The 10,500-nt window shown below is 36.2% G+C and overlaps 1 protein-coding gene and 1 pseudogene across 1 annotated transcript in view; both read left to right on the top strand.

The window, feature by feature from the left end:
- Positions 1 to 2,091: 2,091 nt before the first annotated feature.
- On the top strand, positions 2,092 to 2,689 carry LOC102769661 (annotated as a pseudogene).
- A 1,411-nt stretch (positions 2,690 to 4,100) lies between these two features.
- BMPR2 (bone morphogenetic protein receptor type II) overlaps positions 4,101 to 10,500 on the top strand; it is a 53,847-nt gene continuing 47,447 nt past the window's right edge. Inside the window, exons 1-3 of the mRNA XM_015559091.1 lie at positions 4,101 to 4,110; positions 5,368 to 5,538; positions 6,694 to 6,864. Of these exons, the coding sequence (XP_015414577.1) occupies positions 4,101 to 4,110; positions 5,368 to 5,538; positions 6,694 to 6,864 (352 nt within the window). The remainder of the gene's footprint in view (positions 4,111 to 5,367; positions 5,539 to 6,693; positions 6,865 to 10,500) is intronic.

The following is a 10,500-nucleotide window of genomic DNA, read 5'->3' as shown; positions in this document are numbered from 1 at the left end:
TCTGCACTTTACTTCCGCACCTCCTCTGAGTCTCAGTGTGCTTTTCTATTTCCTTCTAGTTGTAGAATTTCCACTCAGCCAGCCTTCCTGTAGTTCTGGATGATGTCTGTTTTGTCTTTTCGTTGTATTTTTAGAGTTGTTGTGGGAAGCAGCAATTTCCAGTGTTTACCTATGCTGCCATCTTGGTTTCTCTTCTAATACATTCTCTTTATACCAATGCATTTATAAAATATAATTTTTTAAAAATATAATTTTCAATAATTTTTATGGAGAAAGGGACTTATGAAAACAGAAGTTCCCAGGCCTCTAAAGTGATCAAGTAGCTCTGTTGGATATCCTCCTATATAATAAAGAGCTAATATGTAATTAGACCGAACAGCAGACGACTGTCCGGACGATGCTGGGGCTGCGAGGCAGCCGGGGTTGTGAGGGCTGAGCCCCTTGCAGGAATTTCGTGCATTGGGCCTCTAGCATATCATAAAGGACCTTATATGCACACATAGTGTTTGGATTTTATTGTATGAGCATCAGGGAGCTAACAGATTTTTAGCATGATCAGATCAGCTCTGTCTTTTATGATGATGCCTCTATCATCAGTTTGGATGAGATTCTTTATAGTTTAATGTAGTTATGTTAATAGAAATTGTTTTAGTGCTTATTATAAACAAATACCACCTGTTTAAAATGAGAGCAATTAAAAAAAATCCATCTCTAATCAGTATACCTGGTTAAGGATGTTCCTTAACAGAGCTAATCGACCATACTTGACTGAATAAAATTTGTCTAGCTGTTAACAAATTTAGAAATCTGACTTGTAAACGATCAGGTCTCTGTATGTAATCTGTGACAATATAATGCTAGGCTATACTGTTTCTTGTACTCTTTGTTTCATCCCTATTTTTCCTACATTATTTATGAAGAATTCAAAACTTTGTACAGAGATATTGCTAAGACTCATTCCACAAAGAGCATTTAAAAAGCCACAAACACTGTTTTACAAAATAAACTTTGTTTGTTTTGACCAGGGCAGTTTAGTTAGAATTCTTGCTAGAATACCTTTATATTGTATAAGAATTTGCTGAATCATAATTTGGAAAGTTACTCTTAAAATATCACATTATAATTGACCTGTACTAATGTCACTATTATAAAATAATTCCTGAAAAGTAGGCTCAAGTTATTTTAAGAAAAAAATTATTTAGTGAAAACTGACATAATTAAAGACATAATTTAGTCCCTTCCAATTGTATCTCTATTGCTTTGATAATCAATTCAGCTTAGTTGGGGGCGGAGCAGGGGAAAGGGAAACACAGGGGAGATTGGATTTGTTTATTTTTGTCTTTTTTTATTAGGAGGAATTTTAGGTTTCAATCATCAAATTACTTAATAAGTAGAGGTCCGGTGCACAAAGTTTGTGCAAGGGCTTGGCCTCGAGTGCCGCCACGGCAGCCAGTCCTCTACCTTGGTCCCTGCCCACTGCAGCGGCTGCCTCGGCCCTTGCAGCCCAGGCTTTGTCCGGAAGGTTGTCCGAAAGGACGTCCGGTCTAATTAGCATACTATGCTTTTACTATTATAGATATCACTAAAAAGTTTTGATGTATTCAGGCCTTTAGCTACTTTTCAGTTGTAAAGGAGATCCAGGAAAAGCAAAAATTTTTATTTTGTATCTATTCTTTCACAAGGATATACATTTTCTTTTTAAATTAAACGAGGCACTTATTTATGTATGTTCTGTATCCTTCCAAGTACAGTTAGATTCATTAACTCAGTAGTCAACGCAAAGTTCTAGTCAAAATGGATAACAGAAAAAGAAAAGGGAAAAAAGGATATTTTGGTTGTGGAAAACAAGAGATATTGAGTTCAGAAATTTATTCTGTCCTTTCTAACAATCAAGACAAAAAGGGAAAACGAGTGGGTTATATAGCTTCACTATCTGGTATTAGGTAAGAAGCATTTAACTTAAGAAGTGGAGTGGGGAGTAGTACCTTCCCGCCTGGATGACTGTATTTCCCGTGCTGCACCACGGCCTCCTCTTTCTCTTCCGGTCCCTGGGCGTCCGGTCCCTGGGGGTCTGCGGGCTTCCGTGCAGAGATGGCCAAGTCCAAGAACCATACCACGCATAAGCAGTCTTGAAAATGGCACAGAAACGGCATCAAGAAACCCCACCACAAAGATACGAATCTCTTAAGGGAGTAGACCCCAAGTTCCTAAGGAACGTGGCACTTTGCCAAGAAGCACAACAAGACGGGCCTGAAGAAGATGCAAGCCAACAAGGCCATGAGCGCACGTGCTGAGGCCATCAGGCCTGGTCAAGCCCAAGGAGGTCAGGCCCAATATCCAAAGGGCAGCAGCTGCGAGCTCAGTTGACTTGCCTACATTGCTCACCCCAAACTTGGGAAACATGCTTGTGCCCGCATTGCCATGGGGCTCAGGCTCTGCCGGCCAAAGGCCAAGGCCGAAACCAAGCCCCAGGCTGCGGGTGCAGCTGCAGCTCAGGCTCCCAAAGTGCCCAGGCTCTCGCTCCCAAAGGCGCCCAGACCCCCACGAAGGCTGCACAGTAGAAGCCTCTGACTGCCAATGTGAGGACAGAAGGACTGGTGGGACCCCTGGGCTGCTGACTGCATGGAGCTGGTGTCCTCCTGTGCTATTTGTACAAATAAACCTGAGGCAGGATCTGTCTGTCAAAAAAGAAAAGAAGAAATGGAGTAGGACAGGGAAAAGAAATTATGCCTCATGGGCATATTTTTTCACATTACAGAGTTTATGTTTGTAGTTTGAATCTTCTAAGTATGAATTTGTGTTGTATGTACTTCGTATATAGAAATATTTTTAATTTTTATAATTTGGTAAAGTTTGCAAATTAGGGGATAATCTAAGGAAATACTGGTATCTAATGTATAAGATAATCTAAAACATAATTAAGATTGTCATTAAAGGAATTTGAATATGTGGTTAAAAATATGGTAGAATCATAATTAGGTTAATACCTTAGAGTTATTTTTTACTCCATTTTCTGGACATTTAGTTGATATTAATAAATATCTTCTAGAAGATTGCCTGAAGTGGTTTTAAATTGTTGAAATCAAGTCACATTTATTTTTCAGTAATTATCATCTGGTTACTAAATTTAGTAATTATTGTTTGTGTTCAAAAAGACCATTGTAAGTACTTGAGAACTCTGTATTATCTACTTGTGAATACCCTAGTGGTCTAGCTCAACACTTTGAAGGTACTTTCTGTTGTGATATGACAGGGCTAGGAGTCTAAATTGGCTTGGGCACATAGTTGTTGGCTCTTCCATTCCTTCTCCAGAGTTTGGTTCTTAGTTTTGTGGGTTCAGAAACATTTTAATGAAGCATCTCCAGTGCTAAGGTGCTAGTGAATTAAGCCACACTAAATAAGATACACCCAAAATTAAGAAATAAATAAGAAGCCCAGGAGGAATATATTGGCCAAGTGTAATAGTTCTGGCTAGTTAAACACATTAGGAAAGTCTACTTTAAGAAACCAAATAAAGATCAGCTGTTGCTTTTGAAAACCTTTTACTACTTTGGTATTCTCAGTAATGTTGGTAAATATTTGTTAGCTGATGAATTATGTGGCAAATGTTCTCTTGAAATTAGTTAAATTAGATTATGTTTATGGAAAAAGATTGATTGGTGTTAAAACTAAATTGGGTTGTCGCTTCAGTATAAGGGATTATTGAGCATTTCTTCTTCTGGCTATCATACTGGTATTTTTAATAACAGAAAGTCATTTTCTTTTGATCACTAGTAGCCATAGCTTTTTTAAAAAAATATATTTTTATTGATTTCAGAGAGGAAGGGAGAGAGAGAGAGAGAGAGAGAGAGAGATAAAAACATCAATGATGAGAGAATCATTGGTGGGCTGCCTCCTGCATGCCCCCTACTGGGGATCTCAGCTGCAATCCGGGAATGTGCCCTGGATCAGAATCGAACCCGGGACCCTTCAGTCCACAGACCAACACTATACTGGTATCTACTGAGCCAAACCGGCTTGGGCAGTAGCCATAGTTTTTAAAAACAAATATATTAAGATATAATTTATATAACATGAAATTCACTCATTTTAGGTGAACAATGACTTTTTGTAAATTTATTTCTTTAGTTATTTTTAAATACGTTTTTTGTTGATTTTGGGGGAGGAAGGGAGAGGAAGAGAGATAGAAACCTGGGGATTGAGTCTGCAACAGGGCGTGTGCTCTGACTGGGAATCAAATTGACCTCTTGGTTCATAGGTCAATGCTCAACCACTGAGCCATGCCAGCCAAGCACTTTTTGTAAATTTATAGAGTTGTGCAACCATTACTACAGTCTAATTTTAGAACATTTTCATCTCCCCCAAAGGAAATCATATATCCATTTGTAGTCACTCTTCTCATCCTTAGTTTGCCATGTCTAATGATGCATATTTAGCTTCCTGTAGCTGACTGTAAAATATGAGAAAAGTGAATACTATAGAATTTCCCAAAATTATTTAGCCCTTTTTGGCTGGTTCATTTGTTTGTTTTAGAGGTTTGATAATTCAGAGCATGGACATTTTTTGTTGATGTTAATTCTCACTAGAGGATATATTTTCCATTGATTTTTTTTTTTAAGAGGGGTGGGGAAGAGAGGAGAGAGAGATAGAGAGGGGAAACGGGGGGGACGGACATGGATTTGAGATACATCTATTGGTTGCCTGCAGCATGTACCCCGACCAGGGTGGGATGTGCCTTTGACCAGGAATCGAACCCGAGATCCTCTGATGCACAGTCCAGTACTCTAACCACAGAGCAACATTGGCCAGGGCTAGAGCATGGACATTTTTAAAAAAAATATTTTTATTGATTTCAGAGAGGAAGGGAGAAGGGGAGAGAGAGAGGGAGAAACATCAATGATGAGAGAGAATCATTGATTGGCCACCTCCTGCACACCCCCTACTGGGGATCGAACCTGCAACCCAGGCATGTGCCCTTGACTGGAATCGAACCCGGGACACCTCAGTCCGCAGGCCGATGCTCTATCCACTGAGCCAAACCAGCTAGGGCCATGGACATTTTTGGATATTTATTTATTCAGATACCAAAATTATTTAATAGGAGAAAGTGGTAATAATTTGTGTAAGAGAGGAGTTGCTTTTGGGAAATGAATTTTCAAGTTTGCTTCTTGTTTGGAGGTTACAAATTAATTAATGGAAAGAGAGAAGTAATTGAATAAATATGAAACTACAAATTTATTCGACCCTTGTTAGGAATTTAGTAGGAAACTTTACAATGCCTTTTAAAAAGACTTAAGATTTTACATAATAATGTTTTACAAATTTTCCCATAAAATTAATGTCATTCTTTTATTTTCTTTAATTTAGCTTCTCAGAATCAAGAACGTCTATGTGCATTTAAAGATCCATATCAACAAGACCTTGGGATAGGCGAGAGTCGAATCTCTCATGAAAATGGAACCATATTATGCTCAAAAGGTAGCACCTGCTATGGACTCTGGGAGAAGTCAAAAGGGGACATCAATCTCGTAAAACAAGGCAAGTACTACTTTTCTTACCTGCAATAACTTTGTGTTTCATAAAATTGAAGTTTATCTGAAAAGCATGGAGGTAGGTTAAAACCCTCTCCTGGAAAACAGTAATTTAGAAGTATGTATCCATGTATATATATTCACTTACAAAGCCCAAATTTATAAATGGAATTGATTTTTAGGTGATTTAAATAATATCTTTCTTATTATAATAGCCTTATTGTATGAAATTTAGAAAATACAGAAAACTAAGAAAAACAAACGTACAATTTCATACTCCTAAGAATTTTTTTAATTCTACTAATTTATTCTATTAGGTGTGTTTTCTGTGTCCCTCTATGTTTTTATGTGTGTGTACTTTTTGTTACCTAAAGTTAGGATAAACTATGAATAATTTCACACCAATTATTTATATTTTTAAAAAATTTTTTATTGATTGATTTGGGAGAGTTATATCATGAATGTTTCCCCAAGACTGTGAGTGTGTGTGTGTGTGTATGTGTATATATAAAGCATTTTTAACCTCTACACAATATTTCATTGTATACACATATGGCAGTTTACTTACACATTACTCTGTTGGTCATTATGTTGTTTTCTGATTTTCACTATAATACATACTACTTCAATGAACATCTTTGAACATAAATCTTTGATCTTATCTACTTCTTTGGAATAGATACCTCAAAGTAGAATTATTAGATTTTTAAAACATGAATATTTTAAAGGCTGTTCAGAAAAATTGCCATCTGGTTTTCCAGAAATGCTATATACATTTACATTCCCTCCAACAGTGTGTGAGAGTGTTATTGATTCCTTGTTACAGTAGTATATTATTACTTTTTAAACTTAGATCAATTTAATGTAGACAAAAATGAAATCTACTGTTGCTTTAATAATTCTTATATTAATGATGCAGTTAAACATTTTGTTGTTGGCTCCCCTACCCCATGAAATGCCTATTTAAACTTTGCCATTTTCCTGTTATTTAAAAAAATTGCCTCCTATTGATTTGCGAAAGTGTTTTATAACTGATGAGTACTCTAACATTGATTGCAATTATTTCAGTTATTTCTTAGTTTGTTGTTTTCATTTAATTTTGTTTATCATATTGACCCTTAACATTATAAGTGTCAATGTTTACATTTATATCAATTTGTAGGATGTTGGTCTCACCTTGGAGATCCTGAAGAGTGTCACCATGAGGAATGCATTGTAACTACCACCCCTCCCTCAATTCAGAATGGAACATACCGTTTCTGCTGCTGTAGCACAGACTTGTGTAATGTCAACTTTACCGAGAATTTTCCACCTCCAGATACAACACCGCTAAGTAAGTAACTAAAATAACTTATTTTTCCTTGTAATTCCTTTCTCCAGAAATTTGCAAAATTAAAAAATAGATACAAACAGCCATGGCTGGTTTTGTTCAGTGGATTGAGCAATTGGCCTGTGGACTGAAGGGTCCCAGGTTCAATTCCAGTCAAGGGCACAAACCTCAGTTGCAGGCTCCTCCCTGGCCTGGGGCCCTGGTCAGGGCATGTGCAGGAGACAACCAGTCTATGTGTTTCTCTCACATTGTATTTTTCTCTATCTTTCCCTCTCTTTTCCACTCTCTCTAAAAATCCATGGGAAAATATCCTTAGGTGAGGATATATGTATATATCATTCAGGTTTGGCAGGAGTGAGAGGGAGAGTTCCAGCATCGTGAGACTATATTTAGGTACACCTGAAATCCAAAAGCAGTGCACCAGGATTTCCAAGGTTTTGGTATGTTACCAAGTGAGTCAACATATAGTACATTCCAGCCCCTGAGGAGGAGAATTTGGCAATATTAAGAAAACTGCATGTGTGCTTACTCTTTCATCCAGTGCCCCCATTTGTTAAGAATTTGAAGAGACACCTCCAACAGTATGAAAATATATATGCATAGGGTTATCCATTGCAGTATTATGTGTAACTGCATAATGGAAATTTTCCAAATGTCTAAGAATAGCAGATTACTTGAAATACATTACGGTACATACCTGTAATGGAGTACTAACTATGCAGCTGTAAGAAAAAAAATTAGTAAGATCTTTATGAACTGATATGGAGTGATTTCTAGAGATAATGTTAGATGAATAAAAAGCATATACAGTATGCTGTCTTTCGTGAAGGTCAGAAAGCTTATCTTTAAAAAAAGAAGCAAAGAAAGGATAAACCAGAAAATAATGAAGTTTATTACTTACAAGGGATAGAGGGGGTGGAGTGGAAAGGATACAGGAAGTAGTGACAGTTCTCTGAGTATATAAATATATATGCAAAAAATTAAATTAAATAAATAAGGAAGGGAAGGGGGGAACCCCCAAACTAAAATAAAACTGAAACAAATGAGCCCAATTGTATCATAATCACACTTAAGGAAAAAAGAAAGAACTAATATACGGATTTTTGCAAAGATAATTTTGGCTATATATATTCTTTTGGGTGAGATGGGATATAAGAGATGGTGGAAGAACTGCAAACAAATACTGAACTCTTTTTAGGTTTGTTTTCAGTAATGTGGACAAAGCAATTCTAAAACAATTGTGGATGTATTATATTATAAGATTAAGAAAATGACTAGCCCTAGCTTGATTTGGCTCAGTGGATAGTGTCAGCCTAGGGACTGAAGGGTCCTGGGTTCGTTCCCAGTCAAGGGCACATGTGCAGTTTGTGGGTCCATCCCCAGTAGGGGAGCGTGCAGGAGAACAGCCAATCAATGATTCCTCTTGTCAGTGATGTTTCTCTACACCTCTCTCTCTCTCTCTCTCGCTCTCTCGCTCTCTCGCTCTCTCACCCTCCCTCCCTTCCTCTCTGAAATCAATAATATATATATATATAAAATGACTATATGTGTTGATGTTCTTGGAGCCAGTGTTCTTACTGAAGAAGAGGAACACAGTTATATATGGGGAAGACGAGAATCTTATGAGAATAGATTTTAATTCAAGGTATCAGTATGGATTTATGACTTTAAAAATATGTATATGTATATATTATATGCATGTATATGTGGTCATGTATATATGTATATGTGTACATATATATTTGTGTATATATTTATATACATGTGTATCTAATATATGCATATATATATTCACATATATTTCTTAGTTCAATTTGTTGAAAAGGACAAGAAGCAAAAGCACCCTCGTAGCAATGAACATACATGAAACCCTGATTTAGTTTCTAATACAACTAACTCTCCACTCAAAGAAACTTGGACTTCTTGGAAAAGTGGCTTATTTTAGGACAAGAGTAGAATAGATGCTAGATCAGTCTGAAACAGCTTCTAACATTAGAAAGTAAGGAAAGAAATGCCCCCAAATAGGACGGAGACTTGTCACAAGGACACAGCAGCCAGCTTGAAGGAACTCCCACTGGCCAAATTAGAGATAATTTGAGTGCTAAAACAGTACAATAATAAATTGTAAGCTATTGGAAGGAAAACAAATTAATGAGTCTATGCTGGTAGTAGAGAAGGGAAAAGAGAGAGCACTTGCTTATAGTAGAATGCCAAGTGTCAATGGATAGATGGAGGAGGGCAGCAGTTGGAAAATTATTATTCTGCAAATATCATTGTAAGGACTGGATTAGGCAGGAATCATCAAAAGATCCAAATTTAGGGGCAGGAGGATATTTGCATTGTTCCAAAGTATTTCCCACATATTAACAGAAAAATTTTAGTAATTATAAAGTGAGGAAATTGGACAATAGCATGATGAGGTAGTTAAGATTAACACAATTAATGCAGGACAGATGAACATCCGTGATATCCAGAGCAAGACACAGTGTCGCTCATATAGTACTATTTTTTAGCCAAGAATACATACCCTGAATCTAATCATGAGGGAATATTAGACATATATTTGTATATATAAAATTAAATTACAATTTCCAGAATTGTAATTTCTGTGTCTGATAATAAAAATAAAGTTCCTCATACATTATCAAATAGCTTTTGGTAAAAACAGTTCACATTTCCATCAGTGGTATACAAGAGTGCATATTTCATTTATTTTTATCAGCACTAGTATTATGAAAATAAAACTTTGCTGTGATCATTTTGAAAAATGATTTGCTTTGTTTTTATTAGTGAGGTTCACATATTTTTTGTTTTCTATTTTAAATTTTCTTATATTTATTGCCCAGTTGTACTGTTATTTTTCAAGAATGAAGCTAACTAGCTTTGAAATAAATTATTTAAAATAGTCTGAAATCTAGTCATTTCATCCCTTCCTTGCCTGTTTCTGTTGATACTGATAGTTTCTGTTGATAGGGATGACAGGAGCTACATTTTAAATAATAATTTAATATGTTCTCCCATTCAGTGGGTTGTCTTTCATTTTGTTGATAATTTCCTTCATTGTGCAAAAACTCTTTAGAGAACATATTCACCAGTGATACATCTGATAAGGGGTTAGTATCCAAAATTTATAAAGAACTTACGAAACTCAGCACCAAAAAAACCAAACAATCCAATTTTAAAAATGGGCAAAAGACCCGAATACACACTCCTCCAAAGAGGATATACAGATGGCCAATAGACATAAGAAAAGATGCTCATGTTACTAATCATCAGAGAAATGCAAATTAAAACCACAATGAGATATCACCTCACACCTATCAGAATGGCTATCATCAGTAAATTAACAAACAAGTGTTGGGTAGGATATAGAGAAAAGGGAACCCTTGTGCACAATAATTTTTAAAACATGCAACACCTGACTGTTTATTCAGGGTCACTGATCTCTTTTCCCTTGATTGTCAAATAAAAAAAATGACAATAGCCAACACAACAATAGCTGTCTAGTGTGAATGAATCAAAATTATACCTATGTTTTTTGTCAAGTTGGCAAATATATGTCTTTTCTGGGGAGCTGCAGAATTTTAGTTATTAGTTTATGTGTGCCATGAGATGGAAAAGGTTGAAAACTACTGATCA

This window comes from Myotis davidii, unplaced genomic scaffold (assembly GCF_000327345.1).
Source record: "Myotis davidii unplaced genomic scaffold, ASM32734v1 scaffold914, whole genome shotgun sequence".
Classification (NCBI taxonomy): Eukaryota; Metazoa; Chordata; class Mammalia; order Chiroptera; family Vespertilionidae; genus Myotis; species Myotis davidii.
This window is presented reverse-complemented; position numbering and strand designations above follow the sequence as displayed.